We start from the raw sequence: 23,354 nt of genomic DNA on the forward strand, positions 1-23,354 counted from the left end.
AACACTCAGCTAAGTATGTCTTCCTGTAACTCTTACCCCATCTACCTGTATATTTTTTATGGATTACTGGCTATTTAAAGGGGATCTTTTTTTCTTTCTTTTTTCCCTTTTGCTTCTACAGTACAATGACGATGATGTGTAAAATTTGAACAAAAAGCAATACTCAACTCGGATCACAGCTCGGGCCACATCACTGTACAAACGCCATTCTGACTTAGGGAGACAAATTGGTTTCTGATCAGTATTCCTTTTTGAAGACATCTGATATACTACTGCCTGCGCTCCGGAGGGGAGTGGTTAAAATGATTACTCGGCAGCCCTTCTGTCTCCCTCTGGTCCCCGTGTGTTTGTATACTGCATATGAATATTTCCTTCTCCTTTCTCCATTTGTACTTCTCAGGGACCGTGCTGCGCTGCATATTCTAATGAGCCAATCACTTTTTTGTTTTGCCACGGGACCCAATGGTAGATTTGGTTGCGTGGGCTTTGCTCAGAGCCTGATACTCCCAGAAGAGCCTGTTTGTGCCTGAAGTGACGATGTCACCGAGGAAAATGCTGAACTGCACTTCAGCTGAAGCTAAACAGGCACGGGTGGATTTTTTTAAATGTGTTTTTTTCCCCTACAATGTCCACTGTCCATCTGCCTCAGTCATCGGATGCTCTGACTTCATCTTAATTTCTTTAACTATTATTTGGTTTTTGATTTGGATTCCACAACCTATAAACATGTGATTATCCAGTCTATTTTACCTACTCAAAAAATCAGGGTCCTACTGTACAGTACTTTTCAATCCCTTTTCAAATGAACCTGAGGACTGGAAATGCAGCATGCTGTCTGTGTTAGAGTGTGTGTTTTTGAGAGCAAAACAAAACAATAATGCATATGGATTATAGGCCTTTTGGTTGTTATTTCAATTCATGGCTATTTATCACACCTTTTCTCCCCCAGAATAACTACATCATTCCTAAATAGGGTGATGTATCTGATCCTCTGGGTTCAGAGCATTTGTGTGATGGCACTGATTGAGTTTGAGTGTGAAATGTTGAATCCTTCTCCTCAAGTCTTCTGCCCGGGCTGCCCATTACTATACAGATCAAATAATCTTGCCTTCACAAACTGTGACTCCAACACAAATGTTCAACAAACAAACAAAGAAATACTGTAAACTGAATGACAACTGGTCAAACTGCGGCCTGTGATATGTTGAATCTTTTGAATATACATACATGTCCTTAACATCTTTGCTGTAGAGTAACTTCAAACAAATCACAAAAGCAATCCTCCTGTTTTTCCTTTTAGCAAACACAAAGCAGGATATGACGTCAGTGAACTCTGCATCTAAAGAGCATGAGAATCAATCAGGAGGAGGAAATAAACAGTACAGGTATACTTTCATGAGAATACTGAATGATAAAATGTATAGAATATGTTTTTTTTTTTCACACAATCAAAATGAGTAATGCATACCTTTGACTCTTTTATCTCATAATGCCCTAGCTCTAGAACATGTTCCGATACTCTCTGAAATCACAGTATTTTTCAAGACAAAATCATATCTACAATAATCAGCACTTGTTTTCAACCATATTGAAAAAGTCAACCCCCCCACCCCCACCCTTAAGGACGTGTTTCTAAAAACAACATGAGAAGAGAAAGGAACACAAGTTTGCGTTGACTCTGGGCGTGAATGCGGCGGTCAATCATCCACGCAGACCCTCTAATGGAGCCCATTAGGCCAGAGCTGATGTCTGATAAAGAGAACGATATCACTTCAAAAAACCCAAGGAACAACACATAATCCAAACAAGGTTGCTGTACATAGTAGAACCGGAGATTTCCGTGCATGTTATCCATGGGCGATGGGCGGGGACGTGGGGGGGGGGGGGGTTTGGTGAGGGCGGCGGAGGAAGGGAGGGGGGGGTCTCACTCAGCTGATGCCTGAACAGACGAGCCACCACTGATTTTATGAGCTGCAGTAGAGGATTTTTGATTACAATAAGTATCAATAAAAAGTCAATGGGACTCTGAGACATCTTTTCTCTCTCAAGAGCTTTCACTTTCTCTTTTTTTCTTGTTGGTGATGGTTGTTTTTTAGCAAAAATATCATGCAGTCTTTAGTTCCAAAAACCCCAGGGGAGGATCTTGTGTTTGTCTGTTTGTTTGTTTGTTTGTTTGTTTCTTTCTTTCAAGAGGAAAAGAAACTCAAAGCCTTGAAATTCTTCTCTCACAATTATTCTTAAACATTCAAGTCATCCTATTAATACTTTGTACAGCAGAAAGGTCCTTCAGACTTCACACGTGTATATATAAATATAATATATATAAATATGCATATACATATGTTCAACTTGTATATGTGTATACATATTTTGTAACTGTATCAAAGCCAATTTAATGTGCTCTCAAAATATGGCCCATGATTCCTAGTGGGATGCACATCAATTCACATAGTACAACCAGTAGATTAGGTTGAAAAATCCAAAGGTGATAGGGAAAATGACCCGGGACCACTTGTCAATGGTGCTAACATCTGACAGGTTTGGGATTTTCAACTTGAGCTTGGAGGAGCGTCGTCGTAGCCGACAGTTGGCCCGGCTCCGCATGGCGCTCCGATCCAGCGAGTGGTGGCTGAAGCCATCTCGGGGCGCCATGGGCTTCCTGAATTGGACCCCGGAGCTGTCGAAGGACATGACTGAATTCCGAGAGTCACTGACGCTGCTTCCCACGTCAGAAGGCATCACTTCGTTGTTCATCTCCAGTGTTGTGAGGAGGATATTTCCATACGCATCCACCTGCGAGGACAGGGGGGAAAGAAACCGAGAGTCAGCAGGGGCTGAAATGTCGAGCAGTAGCCCCAAACTCCCTCAATAATGAAACCTATATTAAACCCCCCACCCATCCCCCAAGCTGTCAAAATGCAGGGATGATATGGAATGTCATTTCTTGCAGAAATTGTTAACAAATAGCAAAAACAGTGACACAAGTAATTGAACAGCCTTAATTATCTGACTTTACTGTGAGGGCTGGCCTACAGCTGATATGATTTCTAAATACATGTACCCCAACTTTTCTTTGTTCCTCGAGATACAGATTTCTTCGCTGTGTAAATGACCTGAAGGTGTTGGTTTGAAACGGCACGGAAATGGAGTCCTTGCAATGTGAAAGAAAAAATGAAGAGAACATTAAAACGGCTATAAAATTCTGGCAAATAAGCACATTTTTCTCAAGAGTACACAATGCATAAGACATAAAGTTAAGAGTAAACAGCCTTGAATAAGCATAGCATTTAGTACTTCACACACGAAAAACAGGAGGGGGGCTTCATTCATTCTGACCACTTCAGCATCTGCCAGGGCCAAATAAAATGACCAATGCCTTTTCATTGTGCATTGTGATATTTTGTCTCCTTTAGGTGGAAAATACAAGGCAGCAGAGTGAGAATAAATGAAGCCTACATCATAAACATAGACAACAACCTAAATAGGAAATGAGAATGTTAACACCACTGTTGAGCTAGATGAATCGCTATCTCAATGAAAAGGGCTACGCTCGATAAAAAGCAGTCAGTGCTTGAGGTAGAAGCAATGGATGATGGTTGGTGAATACATATTGGGTTGTGGTGGCATCAGTATGCTTCTGGAAGATTACTCAAGGGAATACGAGCATATGTGTCTGTGGATAAAATGACTATGGCTAGAAATCTTATGTGGAGAACATAGCTGTTTTGTACTTGAACCCTGACTGACAGTGCGTAAAAGAGAGGTAGCAGATGAAGATGCAAACCTGTTCCCTCAGGCGCTTCTCTTCATATCTCGTGCGCTCGTTGTTGGCTTTGTTCAGCCTCTCATTGATTTTCTTCTGTTGCGCAGGGCCCCGGCCAAAGAACACGTAATTTACAAAGGCATATTCGAGCAGGGCCAGGAACACAAACACAAAACAGCCCATGAGGTAGACGTCGATGGCTTTCACATACGGAATCTTTGGGAGAGTCTCCCTAAGGTGGGTGTTAATTGTTGTCATGGTAAGCACCGTTGTCACACCTGAGTACAGCAGCACACACAGACACAAAGAATTCACCGTCATACACAGAAGTTATATTAGTTATAGTTATAGTTATTAGAAGTTATGGACACAAGTTATATTTCACTGACGTCATCTGACCAACATTACTGTAGCTCAGAGGAGGAAGAAGGATTCAGATCATTTAGTAAAAGTTAAAATACTGCAATAAAAGTCCCGCATTCTAAATTTGTAAAGTAGTCGTTGAGCAACATATTGGCCCCTATCAGTGTATATATACATTATCATAAGTCATATTATTTGATTAGTACTACTGATGCATAGGCACATAAGCTGCAGATGGTAAAGTGAAGACAAAGACTGTAAAAAAAGATGGACGAGGTCTCTCCACGTCCTCCCACTGTACAGAAGTGAAGACAAAATATGTCAGAAACCGAGGGCGTTATCGAAGTCCCGGCCATGCTTCACTTTTGGACAATAATCTTACAGTTTGGATGTGAAATCTAGGTGAACATAAGGTGTAAGATTAATGCAGTGCAGTAAAAAGTCCACCATTTGCCTTTAAAATGTAGTGGAGCAGAAGTATAAAGTGGCAGAAATTGGAAAATTCAAAACAAAATTGCACCTAAATTAAGTTCTTGAGTTACATTTCACCACTAATGTAGTTTTACATAATAATTTGGATATTTTATTGCTTGGTGATTAAGCCAATTGCGCTATTATCCAATACACAAGGAAGTTAAATTACATTCTCTTTGTTTGTTTACAGTGCAGACTGCTGTCAAGTTAAAGAGGAGGTGGATTCCAATTAGCTTTTTTTATGGCCTAGGAAAGTATAATCAATGTTTGTGAACGTGAGCTGCTCTCTGTCAAAGCCAGAAACTAGAGAAGTAAGTCTCAAACATGTGAGGTCATCAGGTATAAAGTCTGGAGCTGCTCCATAGATAATGAATGGGAGACTGATTTTGTTTTTTATACCCAAATTAGTTTTATTCTGTTGTGTTGTTCTCAGTACTGAGACAGAAATGTACTGGGACTAATGTCATTGGATTAGGGAGAGAGTTGTTCATGTGCTAATATTTTTAGATTCTTTTAGATCATAGAAATAAATACTCCTCATAAATGTCCGTTTTTTGTCTTTGTCATGCACAGTAACATGAATGTATTAAATATCATAAACAAATTAGTGAGTCTTGTTGTTGACTTGAATAAAGTTGATAGCTTCATGTGCCAGTAAATGCAGATAATGTAACACTGAACATGTGACAGCCACACGTTGTTAGTTCCGGTAGTAATCACTGGGTTTTAACAGGGGGCAGTTGGATGTTTAATAATGCAGCGGTGGATGTATCTTACCCAGGGCCACCCGAGCTGCAGAGGCATCATAATTGATCCAGAAGGAGACCCAGGAGAGGATAGTGATCAAGATGGAGGGCATATATGTCTGCAGGATGAAATATCCAATGTTCCTCTTAATCCTGAAACTCAACGAAAGCCTTGGGTATGAACCTGTAAGGGGAAAGGATGGAGTGATAGTTTGAGAAAAGAGCAGGGGCCGAGCAACATATTCTCAACAAGTCCGTAGGATATCTTAGAAAAAGTTATGCACAACATATAACGTTCTATTTAACGCAGTGAAACAGCGACCGGTAGCTGACCATAACCGTTCAGTTCAGTTCAGCCCCCCCGGTAAAAGTCCTGTGTTTTGGAACAAATCCACCACCCCGACCCTCCTCAGTAGATTTTTGTGCTCTTATACCACGTCACCTGAATTTCTTCTTTGTGCCAGATGTTATTTCGACAGTAATAAATATGTGGATTACATATGAATTAGGGTGCACTACTTTCCATACATATATGTACCAATAGTGAATGAAAACAGCCTGGGAGGATTGAAAACACCTCATTGAAAAAAGGAGAGAAGGGGGGAAATGTTGGCACAACTTAAGAGTTCCAAAGTCTGCACTTTGACAACGCGCAGGGTAGTCATTTCTCCATTTGTTCAGATGGAGCACTTAATTTCCCCAAAGCGATGGATTCCTTTCCAGGGACAAGTTCGATTCCAATTAAACATGGCAGAAAGTCGCAAACACGGCAGATTTTTCTGCAACCCCCTATCTCAGCAGGCAGCTCCAGCATCCCTCTGAGAATTGTCACAGAGAGCTGCACTGCTTTTCTTTCACACTTTCTCTGTCCTCTAAACATTACCAAAAGGGTATTTTAGAGGGGCATAATTGCAACTCAGGAGGAGGGAAAATAGACAATATGTGGGTGCAAGGTGGTAACTCATTCCATTGCACATTTTACTCTAAAATATCAGCTGGTTGTGCCATGACATGAATTGATCTTTAATTTAATTAATTTAAAAGCACAACAATACAATGCTGATGCAAACAGCTCTATAAACATCAAGGCAGGATCTCTCTGCTTCAGCTACAACTAGAAATATACGAGGTTGGAAACAATACAAATCGCTCGAAATATACTTAAATTATATTCTATGTATTTTATCTACAGTTTTATTTCCAATATGCCACCAGAGAAAAAAGGCTTCAGATAAGCATGATGGTTTTAATCTAAAAGGCTATTTGCTATGGGGAACATACAATGATGAATGACCTCATCATCTCCAGGTTCCTGTAAATCTTTTAATGAATCAATATACCTTAGCATACATACTTCATCAAATCTGAGACTAGTGGCTTAGATCACCCAAGTAGGTCCTAGATTAATGGTGGCGACAAAATGTCCACGGGTTTCATTAAAGTCCCACATTAGAATTACACCGGAATTTGACATTTGTCTTTTGGTAGCTGGGGTTACCTGAAATAAAATTACTGACACATCAGTTTTGGCCTTATCTGGATTTAAACAAATAAAGATATTCTTCTTTAAAATTTTGGGGGCAATCCTCCTAACATGTCTCAGTCAGTGGTGGAAGAACAGTTTGACATTTTGGGGAATACACTTATTCACTCTCTTGCCCAGAGAAGATCAATACTACGCTTATGTCTGTGTCTGTCAGGCATGGAGACAGTTAGCTTAGCGTAGCATAGAGACTGGAAACAGAGTGAAACGATTAGCCTGGCTGTCCAAAGGTAAAGAAAAATCTGCCAACAGCCGGCACCTCCAAAGCTCACGCCGATGTAGAAGTATAAAGTTGCACAAAACAGAAGTACTCAGGAAAGCATCCCAAACTTGTGTTATTCAATTCCTGGTATTGTGCTTAATAGAAGTTCTGATTCTAATAAGAACACTGATGGTGAAATATGTGAGAGAAAAATGACTAAAGTTATCATTAGACAACATTTGATACATCAGTTGCACTTTGTTTTTTGCAAGTCAGTGCAGATTTAAAAAAAATATGTGGAAATGACCACCTACAATCTGCTGCACCGAAAAGGAAATTGTCTTCCTGCACAACCTAAATATAATCGTATTCCCCGCAGTGACAGTGACGTATTTACTGATGCCCCCACTCACAGAACCCACAGTGGGGACTGAATCATTCTGTGTGTGCAGGACAATTTCAGCCTAATTAGAAGCGTTTTCCACAGCCTTACCTGTAGTGAACCTGACCTCCCTGGACACCAAGCGGATGTCTACAATGGAAAACTGAGGTAACTCTAACTTGTCAACGCCCGTCACGGCGCTGTCTCCTCCTTGCCAGAAGAATACGATGTCATCTGTCGTATATCCATCTGTGTCAAGGTCAGGGAAAATTCGGGGTTGGGGGGGGGGGGTGTAAAACATGTGCGGTGTAAGTATGGTGAAGAAACAGACATTCAATATGTCATATATCAGAATCTTTATATGTTGACTTTTGGAGGTCATTGCATTGAAAGATTCCGGGCCATGCTAACATTGTGATCATCTTAATCTTAACCAATCAAAAAAAAAGACATACATAACACAACTTAAACATGGCATTTTTTTTTGTTCTCCCATTGGTATTTCCTGGACACTTTAATCTACCTTTTGTTGAACAGCACCCAGTAATCAGAGTCAGATTTGTCAATGTCCACAACTGTTACTGTGATGAAACGTGTATTTTTATTGAAATTGACAAAAAAATTCAACAAATTTACAACATTTGTTTTATTAAAACTGACAGTTCTTTATAGTCCTAACACTATGTATCACATGGCAATACTATACTTGTATATTTGCATAACTGTTGCAGGAAGCCATCTGAGTGGGCCTGATCACTTATCACTACTATAGATGAGGCAGTATGGCCTACTCTGCCTCCTAGTTGGCTCAGAAGGCAGTTGTCATCTATTGGTAAGCTGGACCAACCATTTGGGTCAATATGAGACACTCAGAGCAACTGCTGGACTTAGTGTGAAGAGCAACATGCTAGGGAATAGTATAAAGACTAAAAGTCCGTCTAAGGAGGAAGGTTGGGGTAGGTTTAAGGGTCAGACAAAGACCTGTTTGACTGCGTCTGACTGTTTGTGTCGTGTGTGAAACCAAAAGTCAACGTCTGACTTTTATTACGTTACGTCGTAAGCTATGTAAGTTAACTTTCTTATGTAGCATTCCTTACGTAACGCTCTTAACCAACGGCATGAACATAAGCTATGTAACAAACAGCATATTTTAAATTTTTTTGGCAGTTTTCAAGCCTTTTATTACACAGGTCAGACAATAAATGGGGTGAGAGAGAGGGGGAGACATGCAGCAAAGAGCCGCAGCTCAGAGTCGAACCCCCGGCCGCTGCCTCCACGACCTTCAGCCTCTTTACATGGGGCGACTGCTTTAACCACTCAGCCACCGGCCGCGCCAAACAGTCTTTTTTTTACCTATACCAAAGTCTTTTCCTAAGTCTAACCAAGTACTTTCACAACAGGACTCTCATTATTATTAGGCTTAGGGTTATCATTATTATTTTTTTTAGGACTCTTATTGTCAAATAAGGGGTCATGACCAAGCTAACAGCGACCGTTACCATGTGAATAGATGATAACTGCCTTATGAACCTAACAGTGGGCGTAGCAGGCCTGCAATCAAATGCTCCAGTGTCCAGACGCCTATGGAGCTATATCACTGCATGCATTATCTGCCGCATGAATATTTATTAACATGTGTCGCTTGGTATGGCGCTCCCACACATTCTCAACTGGCAGTGCAATTGAAAGTGACCACAGCAGTAGATTTATGTCAATAGGCCAGTATGCATTCACTGCAGAGCAATTTCTCAGTCCGGGGAGTGATACTACAATTCACATTCTACTACCACACGTCCAGACCTGGGTGGCATTAAACTCACTAAGGGACCAAGATTCATTACCATTAAATCTCCCTGTGAGGTTATAGGGTAGGGAAATGTGACATTGTCCATGAAATTGAAACAACTGCCTGCCTAATCAATCAAACTGATGGTTAATGTGCATGACTCCCACTAGTGCAGAGCATTCCATGAGCGCAAACAGCAGATATTCTTGCAACTTTTTTTATTCAAGGCATATCCATATTTCATTGCCTACTGATGTCCCCGAGGGTCAAAACTCTGCACTTTTATCTTGATCAACAAGAACCACAAATATCTGCTGTATTGAGCAAGTGGGTTGATTGATGGAGTGGTCGATGAAAATGATCAAGCCAATGCAATTTTTAATTACAGCACTAGCACATTTTTCTCCTGGATATTGATTTATCTAAATTAAAGCATTGGAAAAAGAAAGACGTGAAACTTCATTAAATAATATTGTGTGCTATCATGTAGTCATAAGTCTTATTTTCTTATGTATGTATACATACCTGATACACACAACAGTTCTTTGAGTCAAGCTACCAGTTTACTTCCATATCTTCATGTAAAATTGCATCCCATGATGTTCTTAAATCTTAACACGTACAACATACCTGTATACGGCCGTTTTATGTGACGTTGTGAAATAAATATGAAACTTTAGGCAACAAATTTAAAAGGATAGGTTTAGGAAAAGATTATGGTTTGGCTCAAGATAAGTACATTTATTTAGAAGGTAAGTCCACGATGTATTTACGTGTGTGACGTGCTCAGGTATTAATGTAGTTACGTTGGTTGACTTTTACTTCACACCGAATGCTCTCCTGGGTGAACGTCCTGTATTCGTTTGACCCAAACATCCACCGTGACCTCCTCTCTGAGCGACCTTTGGTGATCTTTATACTATGTCACCTGACTCACTCCTTTGCTCCCATAATTATTTCAGCCACTAGAGGTCAGCGCCCAACAACAAATGTAAATATGGGCTGGAATTATCCGCTCGCACAAACAAACTATAAAGCCGTGTTTTTGCTGAGGACAGTTCTTGAATATTTTGAGACATTGAGACTTCTTTTGAGAATTCACTTTCATGCGAAGAGTTAGATGAGAAGATTAAATACCACTCTCCTTACTCTCAAATCTGTAAGTAAAATATAACGCTAAAGCCGGGAGAATGTCAGCTTAGCTTAGCATAAAGAGTGGAAACAGGGGGAAACCTCTCCAAAGGAAACACCAACCACCTACCAGCACCTCTAGAGATTAGTAACTAACACGTTACGTCATGTTTGTTTAATCCAGACTGTTCTAACTCTCTACAAGAAAACAAATGAATCACTGAACTAAGGAAAATGGATTTGTATTTAAGAACAACTGCTAGATACTATCTTAGAGACCAATTATCTGGACTACATGCTGATCACTTCCTTAATGAATCATTCCTGATTAATCAAATGACACTTAACCAATAACTAATTATTACTTCCTTGGTACTTAGATATGTGTCCCATAAGTGTCACATGTGTATATTATTAATTAAAATGATTATTGTGGATGTGTTGGGTGTTTATTCAGACATCGTATTCCACTTGAGTAATATAGGATTTAAGAGTCATATTGAGGGTGGAGTGAGGTCTCTAATATTAATGTTATCACTTTGCCTTCACCACTCAAAGATCCAGTGGTGGCCCTATCCATCTGTCACACTGAAGGAATAGTAATCAATGCACATCAGCAAGCACTGTGATTTCTTCACTATTTCTCAAGCCAGTCATCAACTGCAGGGGTCAAACATTTGATAAATGGCACACACTGGGAAAGATGCCAAATATCTCACTAATACCACCTCTAAATTATCTCACACAAATGCATCTACCACAAAAAAGAATAAACGACTTAATTATGTGTCATTTTTTGAGGTGACGCAATGATTTGAAGATGACCCAGTACAAACGGCTCTCTGGCAATCATGCTTATTGCTTTTGAAAGTGGTTGTAAATTCAATGTAAGGGTCTATGTGATGAGAGAACAAGTCGAATAATACTCACAGCTTTCAATTTCCAGGGTGCAGTTCTGCTCATCCAGAGGGTACCTCCTCAAGTCCATCATGCAAGCAGCGGTGGTGGTTATTCTAAGACAAATAGGTAGAAAATGTTATAAAGACGCGTATAGACAAAAACACTGAGAACTGTGTCTAATGTTTCTCCACAAATGAAGGAAAAGGATCAGAGAGAGGTCACGGTGTGTAACAGATGAACTTATTAATATGTTGTGCACTACGGTGAACCACCAGTATGACCAACACTTAATCAAGTCGCACTTTCAGAGTAGTAATTGTGTGACTGTTTGTTGAAATCATGAAAGCCCTGCAGCGGTTCAATAATTCACGACTAGCTTTTAAACTTGGATTATAGAGAAGACTTTTTGCCGATATCGCATTTGAAGGTATGTAACTGTGCAGCATATCCATGCTTCAGGGTCATGGGGAGCTGAAGACTCTGCCTGGGTAGATGTGGCAAACCATTGCTCTCTTATATTAAAAGGTATAGTCTGTCTTTGAGAGCATTTTCCACAGTATTTTACTCCTTTCCCAGAGACTCTTAAATATGATTTATTCTTTATGTTTCTGTGAGTAGTCTGGAGAAGTATTTCCTTTTATATGGATCACTAACTGCTCAGCATCTGCGATTTTGTCAATGCACGTTATTTATTGCTAGTTCCCAGATATGCATTTCTGCCAGGTAGCTTTAGAAAATATGTATGCCTAGCAGTTTATTAATATCAATAAATCCAGTAGCCCAGGAAAAACAGCTTTGGCTACAAATTACACATGTAGGGCTCTTTGGCATTTAACTGAAATATTTACTGGTGCAGCACATTTTAGTAATTACATGTCTGCTGTTCATACCAGCTGCTATGTGTTCATCATACGTGCTTTCATTCGCATACTGCCCTCCTGTGTAAATGAAATAGAAAAATTAATTTTCAGCTCATCATCTCGGTGTCAGAAGCCACCAGCACGTTCACAGGGGAACAAGCTGGTGGCTTCTGACACAGAGTAATGTGACGTTTTACCCTTTAAAGCACGTTTCACATTTTGGATACATTATCAATCATGTTTAAGTCAAAGCCACCAATGTTGCGACAGTCTGTGGTTTTACATAGATGCTGTAAGCAAATGTACACAGCCATATACGGTAGCTAGAATTAGCACAACAGCAGATAATAAGCTGTTTGCATTGGAAATATATTGCTTTAACACAGAGTTTGTAAATTGGTCATGGTGACGTGAACAGAGTCCTCACGGCGGCTAATTGGAAAACAAAATATGTTCTCCTAAAGCTGATTGGGCCAGATTAACACACAAGCATATGGCACCTCTGGGTCCATGATAGCAGGAGGCACCAGAAGGGTAAAGAAAAATAATACATAAACAAAATGTGTGACAGGTATATATTTATTATTCACAATGACACTGAGCTGCATTCTGCTGCACAAGCATTAAGCTGCTCACACTGCATTCTGTTGGGCTCTACTGTACTGCACCTCCCTGCTGCTGCCTCACAGCGCTCCTCTGCTCTGAGTGTACACCAGGGCTAACTGTGGGGAGATAACATCAGGCCTAATTACATTAATAGGAAAGGTTACTTGGCAATTACGATTTTTCAGGCAAAAAAGCGACGGCGACGAGTAGTGGACTTCGGTTTGATACACACACAACTTACTAGCAATTATACAAATAGAAAAAAAGACACAATCTCTAATGTGAATTAATCTAGAATGATCTAACTTTGGCAATAAATTAAAGTGTCTTCATGTATGATCCAGCTCTTTCTCCTCACAATTAATTTCCCATACAACAAAACTGCATCATTAATTGTGTTTCGAGGGAAGCATATCTCGTCCTGAATTCAGTTTTTCTTTGACGTATCATGAATACATTTCAAATCAAAGTCCGCAAAAGTCCGTGTGAGGAGGAGGTCAGGTTGGAAAGGTGGGTCAATGTTGTCTTGTTTATGTGACATAATTAACCTATGTCATATACTTAACTCAACTTATGTACCAAACTTAATAAATGTAACAAACATATTTATTTTATCCCAAATATATATTATTTTTCTCAAGCAACCCTAGTAATTTTGAATCAATTCACAATCACAAGCAACTTTTAACAATGTGCAGCAGTCCCTGGAAAATATGATTCCCTTGAAACCAAGTCCCCACCATAGCCATTTCCTGGTTGAACCAATAATGAAGTGCCAGAAACTACAGTTCTCACAGTAGTTTGCATAATATATTATTATAATAACAAAAAATGTGCTGCCTGAAACCTAAAGCTGTAGCACAGTCTTGTGTCCTCCGTGATCATAAACAGGAAGACATATCCTGTCAAGAAGACACAGTTACTCTTCTTAAAAGACAATACCCATGGAAGCACAGTGAAGCAGCGAAACCCTGGCAGCAGCGGCTCGGAATAATGGACAGAAATGAATTCTTTACCCCCTGGCAGAGAGGAAAAAAACCCCAAGATGAATAAAATCGACTTTATATGTGACAGTTAACAAGTCGGGAGAGAATCCTCATTGAGTAGGCACAAGTTGGGAAGGCTCACAGCGAGGGACTGGGATTTGGAAATGTCAGCAGATGTAGGTCAGCAACTTACAGTCCCACCAGAGATGGGCAGCAGCAGCAGCTTCAGACCTGAGCACTGCAGTCCGACACTCAGCAGGCTGTTTACTTTGTAGATTAACACATGATATATACTGTATATATTAGTAGGATTGTAATGTTTTGTCGTTATCACAGAAAGTTTGAGAATCACCGATGCAAATGCAATGCAAAACATACTCTTATTAAGAGCCTAGTAATGGTAGAGATCCACCAACTCTGTCAAACTGAAACAGAAAGGTGTGTCAGAGCCCAAGGCAGTCCAGTTGGAGGTGGTGCCTGGTTTTGACTCGACTGTTCAACATGTGTTCTCATTTTAGGTAAACACTATATAAATATACTTTTCTGAAAACATTTTAAGTGAGAGATATGCAATACAACTAGAGTTTAGATTCTCTGCCCGAACCCAAACTCAACATTTCTCACCACTATCCTCGGGCTGGGTCGGGCTGGGCTCTTTACCACTTGTACGCATCACACCGGGACATATTTGCTGTGTGTGCACTGAGTAGCTTAAAAGTGCAAAATGAAGCTTGAAGATGTAAAGACAAAATAGAAAACTGGAGAATTAACATTGAGCAAGTTTGGATTTTAGCACTGTTTACCTCACACTCCAGTCAGGGCAGGACGTATACCCAGAGCTATGAGAGAGGCTGGAGAAGCCCAGAAAGAGGTTGAAGGTGACAAATATGCCACCATGAACCTGGTTTGCCTCTGGCATGACAGACTTAAGAGACACTGCCAGCCTTCTTCCACCGACTCTCCGCAGCAAGCCTTTGTAGTTGAAAACGTTAGTCACAGCGGCCCACAAGTGTCAGGTTTAAATCAGGCTTGGGCTCATTATTACAGTTAATGTGTTGGGCCGGGGTCAGACAGAACATGCACAGATTCGGGAAGGATCGGGTTAGATATTTTGGGGCCCAATCCAAGCTCTAAATACAACGCCTAGTTTGACAGTTTTATCATAGTTTCATAGTTTCCTCCGGCGGGTCGGCAGTTCTTAGCTTTGGTTCGACTGTATGAACATAGTGGCAAAAGTGACAAACCTTCTGATTTTACAGCTAAAAAGTACAGTATGTGTTTCTGAAACAGAAACATTCAGAGGGCCAGTCATGTTTATGCAAATTCGGTCAGCACATTCGGTCAGCAAACTGCCAGCCAAATTGCCCAGATGTATCTATCATTCAATGGTGATGGTTCTCCATAGAACAGGATCCGTAGACGTCATATACATCAACTGAATTGATGGATCCCCACCTTGAGGAAGTCAAAGCTTTTAAATCACAGTTAAAGGTGCATCCTGCTAATTTTTTACAGGCCGCTCTTGGCTTGATAGCATGTATCATGCCAGCATTATGCAATCTGGAGGTGGATCCTAGAGGCTCAGCACTACAGACAGAGAGGCTTTCAGATATATGAGCAATAGTTGTGACACCTACGCAGTCTACTCCTGTATACCTCTCTGTGAGGCAGCTTGCTTACCAAAGAAGATCATAGTACTACACCACGGTTTAATAAACAGAGGAACACAAGATGAGAAGAGAGAAATCACCATCTGGTGAGAGCTAAGCTCAACAAAGCCGTCAATGCTCTGAGGACCCAGCGCACTACCAAACTGGATTGTCAGTCCGCTAACAAGGATTCAGCCTCTCAACTTACTTGGCAAGTTAGAAAAAAAGCTGCTTTCTCATGCACACAGGGCTGGACACTTTCTACTGACACAAACTTCTTTTATTGATGTTTGTTAGTTTGCACCACCCAAATGCTCTCCTGCACCACTCAGCAGTCTTCAGACCTGGCCCCCTCCCTCCTCTTTGCATAGAAATAAAGCACAAGGTGAAAATCTAGCTACTGTATATGTCAAGTATACAAAAAAGTACAACTTAAGCAAGGTTTGCAAAAGTGACATTCATTCTAGGGACGTGGTTGGGGGCCGTTTTGATTTGAAATTTGGACCTGCAGTACACCATCATTCCTCCATGGTGTGAGTCTCACAATTCACAGCCATTCCTTGAGAAAGGAATTATGGGCAGGCGCATGGACAATTCATAGTCTCAAATCCATTTCCTTTACATAACATTGCCAGTGGTACTCAGGTTGTTTACTTAAGTACCAAAAGTACAAGTACACCAACAAGTAAAAGTCCTGCAGTCAAGTCAAAGTACAGATTTATTATCAGCAAAAGAACTTAAAGAATCAAAAGTAAACTTGTTCTGATGCAAAATGTCCTGTCAGTGATGATTAGATTTTTCTGATGAATTAATTCATAAGCAAGCTGAATTTTATTATTACTTGTCAAAGTGGAGCTAGTTTTAATACTTTATACACAGTTCGGTAGTTTAGTCCAGGAGTCCCTGAACTAGGGGTTGAGATAAATCTGACGGTTGTGAGATAATAAGTGAGGGTTGGAATGGAAATAAACATAACAAAAACAACAACGCTCTGCTACACAAACTTGGTGCACAAAATCTCTTATGAGAAATTTGGATTTTATTTTATTTTTTACTTCTTTGGGCCTCTAAAAGACATCTGAAAGAGTCAAAAGCCAAAATGGTTGTAGACCACTGGTTTAATCTTAAACAATGTTGAGTTAGGTTTTTTTATCTGAAATTGAACTATTTATTATAACTGTAATATAAATGTAGTGGAGTAAAAAGGACAGCCTTTCCCTCTGTAAGGTGGAACTCAAGTATAAAGTAGCATACAAATACTCAAGCAATGTATGAGAGTGAACATACTTGGTTTCTTTCCATCACTGTGGGAGGAATCTGTGGCACAGACACACACCTCACCACAGGTACCAGTCACCTTGAAAGGATTGGGGCCATTATCTCAAGGACTTTGAGTGCTGATTACTGTGCCGTCTGCTACCCCGAATCACCATCAATGCATTACAATGTGAACAGTTAAGGGCAACTATGGACCTAGTCTATCACTTCACAGTCAATTTCAGTCCTTTGAATGTAAATATCTGGTTTTTAGTTGTGAAATACTAAATTATCCATAATTCTTTTACTTAAAATCCCCTTTTCACATTTCACATTTTGATGTGACTACAGTATCTTTTCAATAATCCTGATTCCATACATACATAAAAAAGACAATCCTGGTAAAAATGGATGCATAATAATAAAGTTAATGCAATCTGCTGATTTATTCACAGAATAAAGGCTGCAGGTGTGGAGAACCATTCAACGCTCAACACAAGATCAATGGGTAAAAAAATGTGGACACAGTTGTGAAATAGAGCTTGAGCTTGAAATTAATGCAAAAAAATGAATGTTGATCAATACAAATCATCGCAGCTCAGATTAAAATCAAGGTAAATTAATCGTTAAAGTCTTTTTAAATAGAGGATACATTTTAACGGTGAGTGGATAGGTGGGAACGCAGCACTCTGTGCAGTAGTGTGTGTAATGTGATTGTCCATAGTTGGCATTCTACTGCGCTCAAGAGTAGCACTGGCGATGGATTCTAACAGGCGGCCTTTACAAGGAAATGCATTTAAGACAACAAAAACCTTCAAGTGGTGAAACTTTAGAGGAGCAGCATTCAAATGTATTGAACCGAGAACACAACATCTATTGTTAAAGTTACATCTATTGTTCTCGTGGAAAATAAAATGTCCACACAACCCTTGGGCAAAGTCAAACATTTTCACAAAGCGATTTAATTGCATGCTTACAGGAGCCTTGTAAAGGTCCTGAAATCACCATGGCATGTAGATTATGCACTGCTTCTAATTACCGTACACTGCTGAAAAAAACACGGTCTGGAGGACAGATCCAAGGGCTTGACGCCATCTGTCTTTTACCATCACTGCAGTGGGTGATGGTAACAGTAAACCCCTGTGCAGTATGCTTGGAGATGAGATGTTGGAGGATGCTAGTGTCCCTAGCAACAGTCTTAGCTCTCTGTTTAATGCAGGCACAAAGCCAGTAGAGGTGCAAATGCAGGTGTAATGCTATTTTCTTCTGGCACAAGTCCATATTTACTGTGCTTGTGCCTGCCCGGTACTTTTGTGGCTCCGGTGGAACCTGGATGTGCTGAGGTACGTACACTGAGTGGAGCAGCTGGGAGTGTTTTTTCATTGTCATTTTGGCACCAAATGGCGTGAAATTGATTCTGTTTCCACCTGCTTTATTTGGTGGAGGGAGGCACACGTATGCAAAGCATCTCGAACACATCTGAAGCAATCAAAGATGCATTTAATTCATTGATTAATGCCAAATTAGCACTGACACAAATGGGTTATTCTTACTTATAATGTTATCTACAACTGCTTGTAGGATGTATGAGGTCCTTCTGTTTCAGTTCAGGAGCCGTTAAACAGCAGCAGAAGGGGGGAGACAGAAGGTGATTTGATTGGCCTTTATTGAAGCACGCCCCAGCGGTACCTGCTGACGTATTCCTCTGACAAATGATATATTCATCCTGCTCCAGATCCTTCTCAGGGTGGCAACATGCTGCTCCAAGATTGAACCTGTACATTGCCAGGCCCATATGCAATTGTCGCAGAGGGTAAAGAACAAACCTTTCAGATTCATCTTAAAGCACGCAGGAATTTCTGCAGCCGTGAGATTGCATTTTTTTTTTACAAAGTTGATACCTTTGGAAGAGTCATAAAAGGAAAAAAGAAGAAATACTTTTGCCATCAAATCTCCTTTTGTGTCAGCACCAATTCTGTAATTCAGAGTTTCTGAATACTGATTATTGCATTAATAATTCATTACTTCATATGATCTACATCCTGTCACTGCCATTTTCTTTTATTCATGGAACAAAACACATTCCCAGCTTCTTTGCCTCCATCAAACTACTTTGGTTTAAGGACTTGCGTTAAGAAAAGCAGCAATCCATTCTGATCTTGAACAAACATCAGGACGCTTTCGTACTTTCAGCCATCCCTGAGGGATTTTTTTTTTAACTGTTCACTGAATTGTCTAGTTTGTCACACTGATCTGGGACATTTAGGTGGTGAATATTTGAACCTTTTTTTTTAGCCTTTCTGGGACAATAAAGCTTGGATTTTAATGTACCCCTCTACTTCCAAAATATTGTTATTGTTTGTCCTGAGTTAAACTTAGAACTTTGTAGACTATTAACTTTTTTAAATATAGCTTCAAAGTCTGTTTTCCTTTCTAAAAATAAATCTGTCATAATTCATCCTGCCACAAGACAAGAACACTAGCAGCAGCAATCTTGTTTTTCTGGTGCCACATGTCAGGTTATCAACATTTTCACTTGCTTTTTTTACTTCCACATGACAAAGCAAATTATAAAGGCAGCAGTTATTTCATAAAAAAGTTATCATGTTTGGGTCCTCAGCAGTCTACTGTTGACATATATCACTCCCTTCCCATCCGTCAAAGTTCTCCAGTTTTCTGTGGATTAATAGTCAATGAAGTGTTTACTCTCACTCTAGATTTCTAAATACTGCTGATGCCATCCATATTTCTGTATAATGCTGTTGAGGGTCACAGAGGGTTAAAGCCTATCCCAGAATGAATTAAATATTTTCCTGTATATCCACATTTTCTTCTGAGGCTTCATCTTCTTGCATTATTGAATCTTCCCAAAAGTATAATTTAAAAAGACATGGAAAATCCATCCGTCCCTTCTCTATACCGTACCATCTTCCTGTTCTGGGTAACTCCCAGTATGCACTGGGTAAAAGACAAATAAAACATCCTGGACTAGGTTTATAGTCAATTGCTGGGAACAGGCAGAAAACAAACTCACACTTTAGGGGTGATTTAGAGTGTCCAGTTCACTTGAACTGTTTTGTCTTTGGACTACAAGAACTATAAGTCAGTGAACTGTAATATCTACCCAACGTTTGTGAACATTAGCTAACATTTGCTACCATAAGATATTGGTCATACTAGACGAGTAAGGGTGTAGTCGCATAACCCCTCAGTGTATTGAAGTGGTGGCTTGCTTTGTGTATAAACCATAGACTGTCTAAAAATTGGACGTAGCCTCTCTGTCGAGGCCCGTTCTCTCAACTTGATCCAATTGTCCTCCCCTACGGGAGTCACCATCTTGTCAGATTCTGACTCCGCCTCATTTCCTCTTACCAAAAAAGGGCCTGTATTTGACGTTGGGGGGAGGGAGATACCTCCGTCTGGCTGACGTTTACCTGACGTAAACTGAATTAGCAACATTAGCACCACCACCCGGGAGCTGGGCTAACACAACACATTACTAGATAAGTGGGAGTGGGAGTGGGAGTCGATTTTTTTCCCAGACCGGGAGGGAATGGGAGTCTTTTTTTTTTTTTTTTTCGTGTCTCTGGTGGAGATTACATCGGCTGCACGAGTCAAGTACAGACACTCCTGTGTCAGTTTAGTGCAAAACACACCAGCCAACATTTATTATCTATGATTGAAACTGAGCTAAACATACAGACTAGAATGTTTTTTTTGTATCAGGCCTTAAATAGGTTTAATTATGCTGTGAAAACGGCCTGTTTAACATGGTGGTCAATGAGAAACTGCTCTATTATTGTTATTAAACTACTCCCAGTGGACACTCGGAGAACTGCAGTTTTTGGCATTTCCTTATTGGATCAACCAGGAAGTCGCTGTGGTGGCGGCTTGGTATGAACTCATCGCTAGATTTTTAAGAGGAAGAATATGTGAGTTACCTATAGACGTTACATAGTGTTGCTTTAACCCACATTATTTTAGTTCAAACTTGCAGTTAGGCATTTACAATTAACACTGATTATGTGTTTCTGAATTGGTTTTCTCAACCGTACTGACCTTTGTGGTGCACTACTGTTTGTGTGGATTAAAATAATCTATTTTACACAAAATCTAGACAGGTCTTTCAGGTTCACCCAGAAGATACATGTTGTAAAAACAAAAAAAACAAAAATTAGAGTATTGATTATTGAAATTAAAACGAGAAATGCTAATGTAAACCACCAGAGAAAAGCGGCGTCTCCATCGTTCTTACCTCAGCCCGTATAAAACAGTGCCATCTGGGTGCAGTCGGATCATTCGGTTTTTTACTGTCACGCCATGAAGAAAGGACTTCTTGTCATTAAGGAAGTAGGTGTCAGGGAGCCAAAGCTGGTCTGCTACACGGTTGTCCAGAGTCAGGTTTAGCTTCAGCTCACCATATGCCAAACGCTTATCTCGCCAGCTCTGCTGGAAATACATTGTGATGGTGTAGTCCTGGGGAGAAGGAAAAACGTACATGAAGTCACTGACAAAAAGACAATTCAGTTGTACACAATGTCAAGAGCTATGGGAACAACGGAGCAAACAATGCTTTATCAAACTGGGAGTTTGAACATAGATGTTACCAAAGGCACAAACACAAAACAAGTTTGATATTCATATATAAAAATGGCTCTATTCAGTGGTTGACCAAAATGGAATTTCATGATGGGCAAAAAGATAAATACAGTAAGCTTCAACAGCAATAAAAAATGAGCACTACAACACTTTTTTTTCATGCTCTCTGATCATGAAAATTGTTTCCTTTTTCTAAACAATCAGACAAAACTAAACTGCTCAGCATTTGTGAAATAGGATGTGGGCAGCAAACCAATAAATACAGCTGCGTGAGTACTCCTGCATCATACTGTATCTGACTGGGAAAGTGGAGATATAATGTCTGTCTGCTAATGCATGGTTGCCCCTCTGGTCAAAGGACTGTAAGGTAGATACACATTGACTTTATTTTCAACCTACACTGATCAATGCTTTTTAAATAGTGTGTGCCATTCATCTCAGATCAATTTTAGCTGTTAAAATAGCATGTTTATTTACACTCCATGTGTATTTTGCATTGAAGTTTATCAGTCACAGTTTAGCAAATGAATTATAAACTGATTAACAAATAAATCAACCCTGAGCATCATCGTCATTTATAATGAACAATTTCAAATGCAGATTTGCTATAAAAAGGTTGAACAAAAACACAGACAAAAAACCTTCACTGTCTTTAAAAACAACAAGAAGTGACAAACATTGACATTTTGTGTGCTTTTTGTTTATTTTTAATATATCCCACCCTTCATAAAATTCACACAATATATAATTGTGCATGTAATATACATTTGACTTATCACTAATCAAAAGAGTTCCTATGTTCCCACTCTGAACTTGTGATTCAAAGACGTACAAGAGCAAAGAAATCTCAACCAGATCATCAACATATTTTTGTTTGTCTGCTGTGGATGTTAACTGGTTGAAAATCATTTGATCACTCCAGAAGCAACAGACAGACAGAAAAGAGACAAAAGAAAGAAACAGTAAATTAACTGCATTTATAAAGCGCCTTTCTACCTTACAGGACAAATGCTTTACAAATTGCCTCTCACTCACACACCCATTCGTAAACCAATGGTGGCAGAGCTGCCATGCAAGGTGCTGGGCTTCCCATCGGGAGCAACTTTGATTTGCAAACAGAAGGAACCAAGGGATCGAACCAAAAACACTGTGATTAAAACCACTCTAAAGCCACAGCCACCACAAGAGAAAGAGAACAACACAAAATTAAAAAAAAAACAGGATATCTGCCTCACCATATGGGAGGAGTCACGCTGAGTGAAATTAAGAGTGCTAAGAATGATGTCACTCAGACATCGGCCATATTGCCTTCTTCACAACTGAGCCTGCATCCCTGACTGCTCTCAAGTCTGTGCCAGAGCAAAACAATGTGTGGTGTCTGGCAGAGAGTGTAAGAATAACACTTTGAGCAAATCATCAGTAGTTCAAGACAAAATAAAAAACATTTTTCTTACATTTTTAAGAAGGTTTCATTCAGTGGAAATATGTGTAATGATGTTCTTGCCAATCACCTCATATTCTAGCGGTACCCTCAGTCATTTAGTCTAATGATCACAACTGGCAGTGTTTGTGGGTGAGAAGCCAGTGAGGGGTCAGAAGACAAAGAAGTTTGCAACTTACCATGTTTACTTCTGAGATGGAGTCGATGCTTGCTATGTTGATGCTCATTCCTACGATGACTGGAGGACCTGAAGAGACAAAGGGAAAACTGAAGTCACTGAAAAAGTACAAGTGGAATAACATGGAACTATCCATTTAAAATTCCACATTCCACATTTCAGATAGATTTTTGTGAATTTTAAAGTTTCAACATTTCACTTCAAACTATTTGATAACTTCAGTTGCATAGCCAGTCACATCAGATTCTGTATTTTTTGCAACTCATAAGAATTGATGGACCAACATCAGATAGAAGATTTGCATTATGCATTATTTGCACATGTTAAACTACACTGATAAAACATTTAGATCTGTTTTTGCTGCTCAGAGGGTGTACGTAAAACAGAAAGTAAAGCTCAGTTTTTCTCAGCTTGTGGTTATGAAACAACACTGGGAAAACGCACTCATCCATCCTAATTTATAGGCTTGCAAGGAACTGGAAGAGCAG

The 23,354-nt window shown here is 39.8% G+C and overlaps 1 protein-coding gene across 1 annotated transcript in view; it reads right to left on the minus strand.

Moving 5' to 3' along the window:
* Positions 1–2,439: 2,439 nt before the first annotated feature.
* The window catches only part of gabrb4 (gamma-aminobutyric acid type A receptor subunit beta4), a gene marked incomplete at both ends in the record, with an annotated part of 51,389 nt that continues 30,474 nt past the window's right edge, over positions 2,440–23,354 (minus strand). Inside the window, 8 exons of the mRNA XM_083927538.1 lie at positions 2,440–2,793; positions 3,062–3,151; positions 3,785–4,041; positions 5,378–5,530; positions 7,585–7,722; positions 11,321–11,403; positions 20,904–21,124; positions 22,868–22,935. Coding sequence (XP_083783664.1) covers positions 2,440–2,793; positions 3,062–3,151; positions 3,785–4,041; positions 5,378–5,530; positions 7,585–7,722; positions 11,321–11,403; positions 20,904–21,124; positions 22,868–22,935 — 1,364 coding nt within the window. The remainder of the gene's footprint in view (positions 2,794–3,061; positions 3,152–3,784; positions 4,042–5,377; positions 5,531–7,584; positions 7,723–11,320; positions 11,404–20,903; positions 21,125–22,867; positions 22,936–23,354) is intronic.

Source organism: Echiichthys vipera (genome assembly GCF_963691815.1).
Source record: "Echiichthys vipera genome assembly, chromosome: 14".
In the NCBI taxonomy this organism is placed as follows: Eukaryota; Metazoa; Chordata; class Actinopteri; order Perciformes; family Trachinidae; genus Echiichthys; species Echiichthys vipera.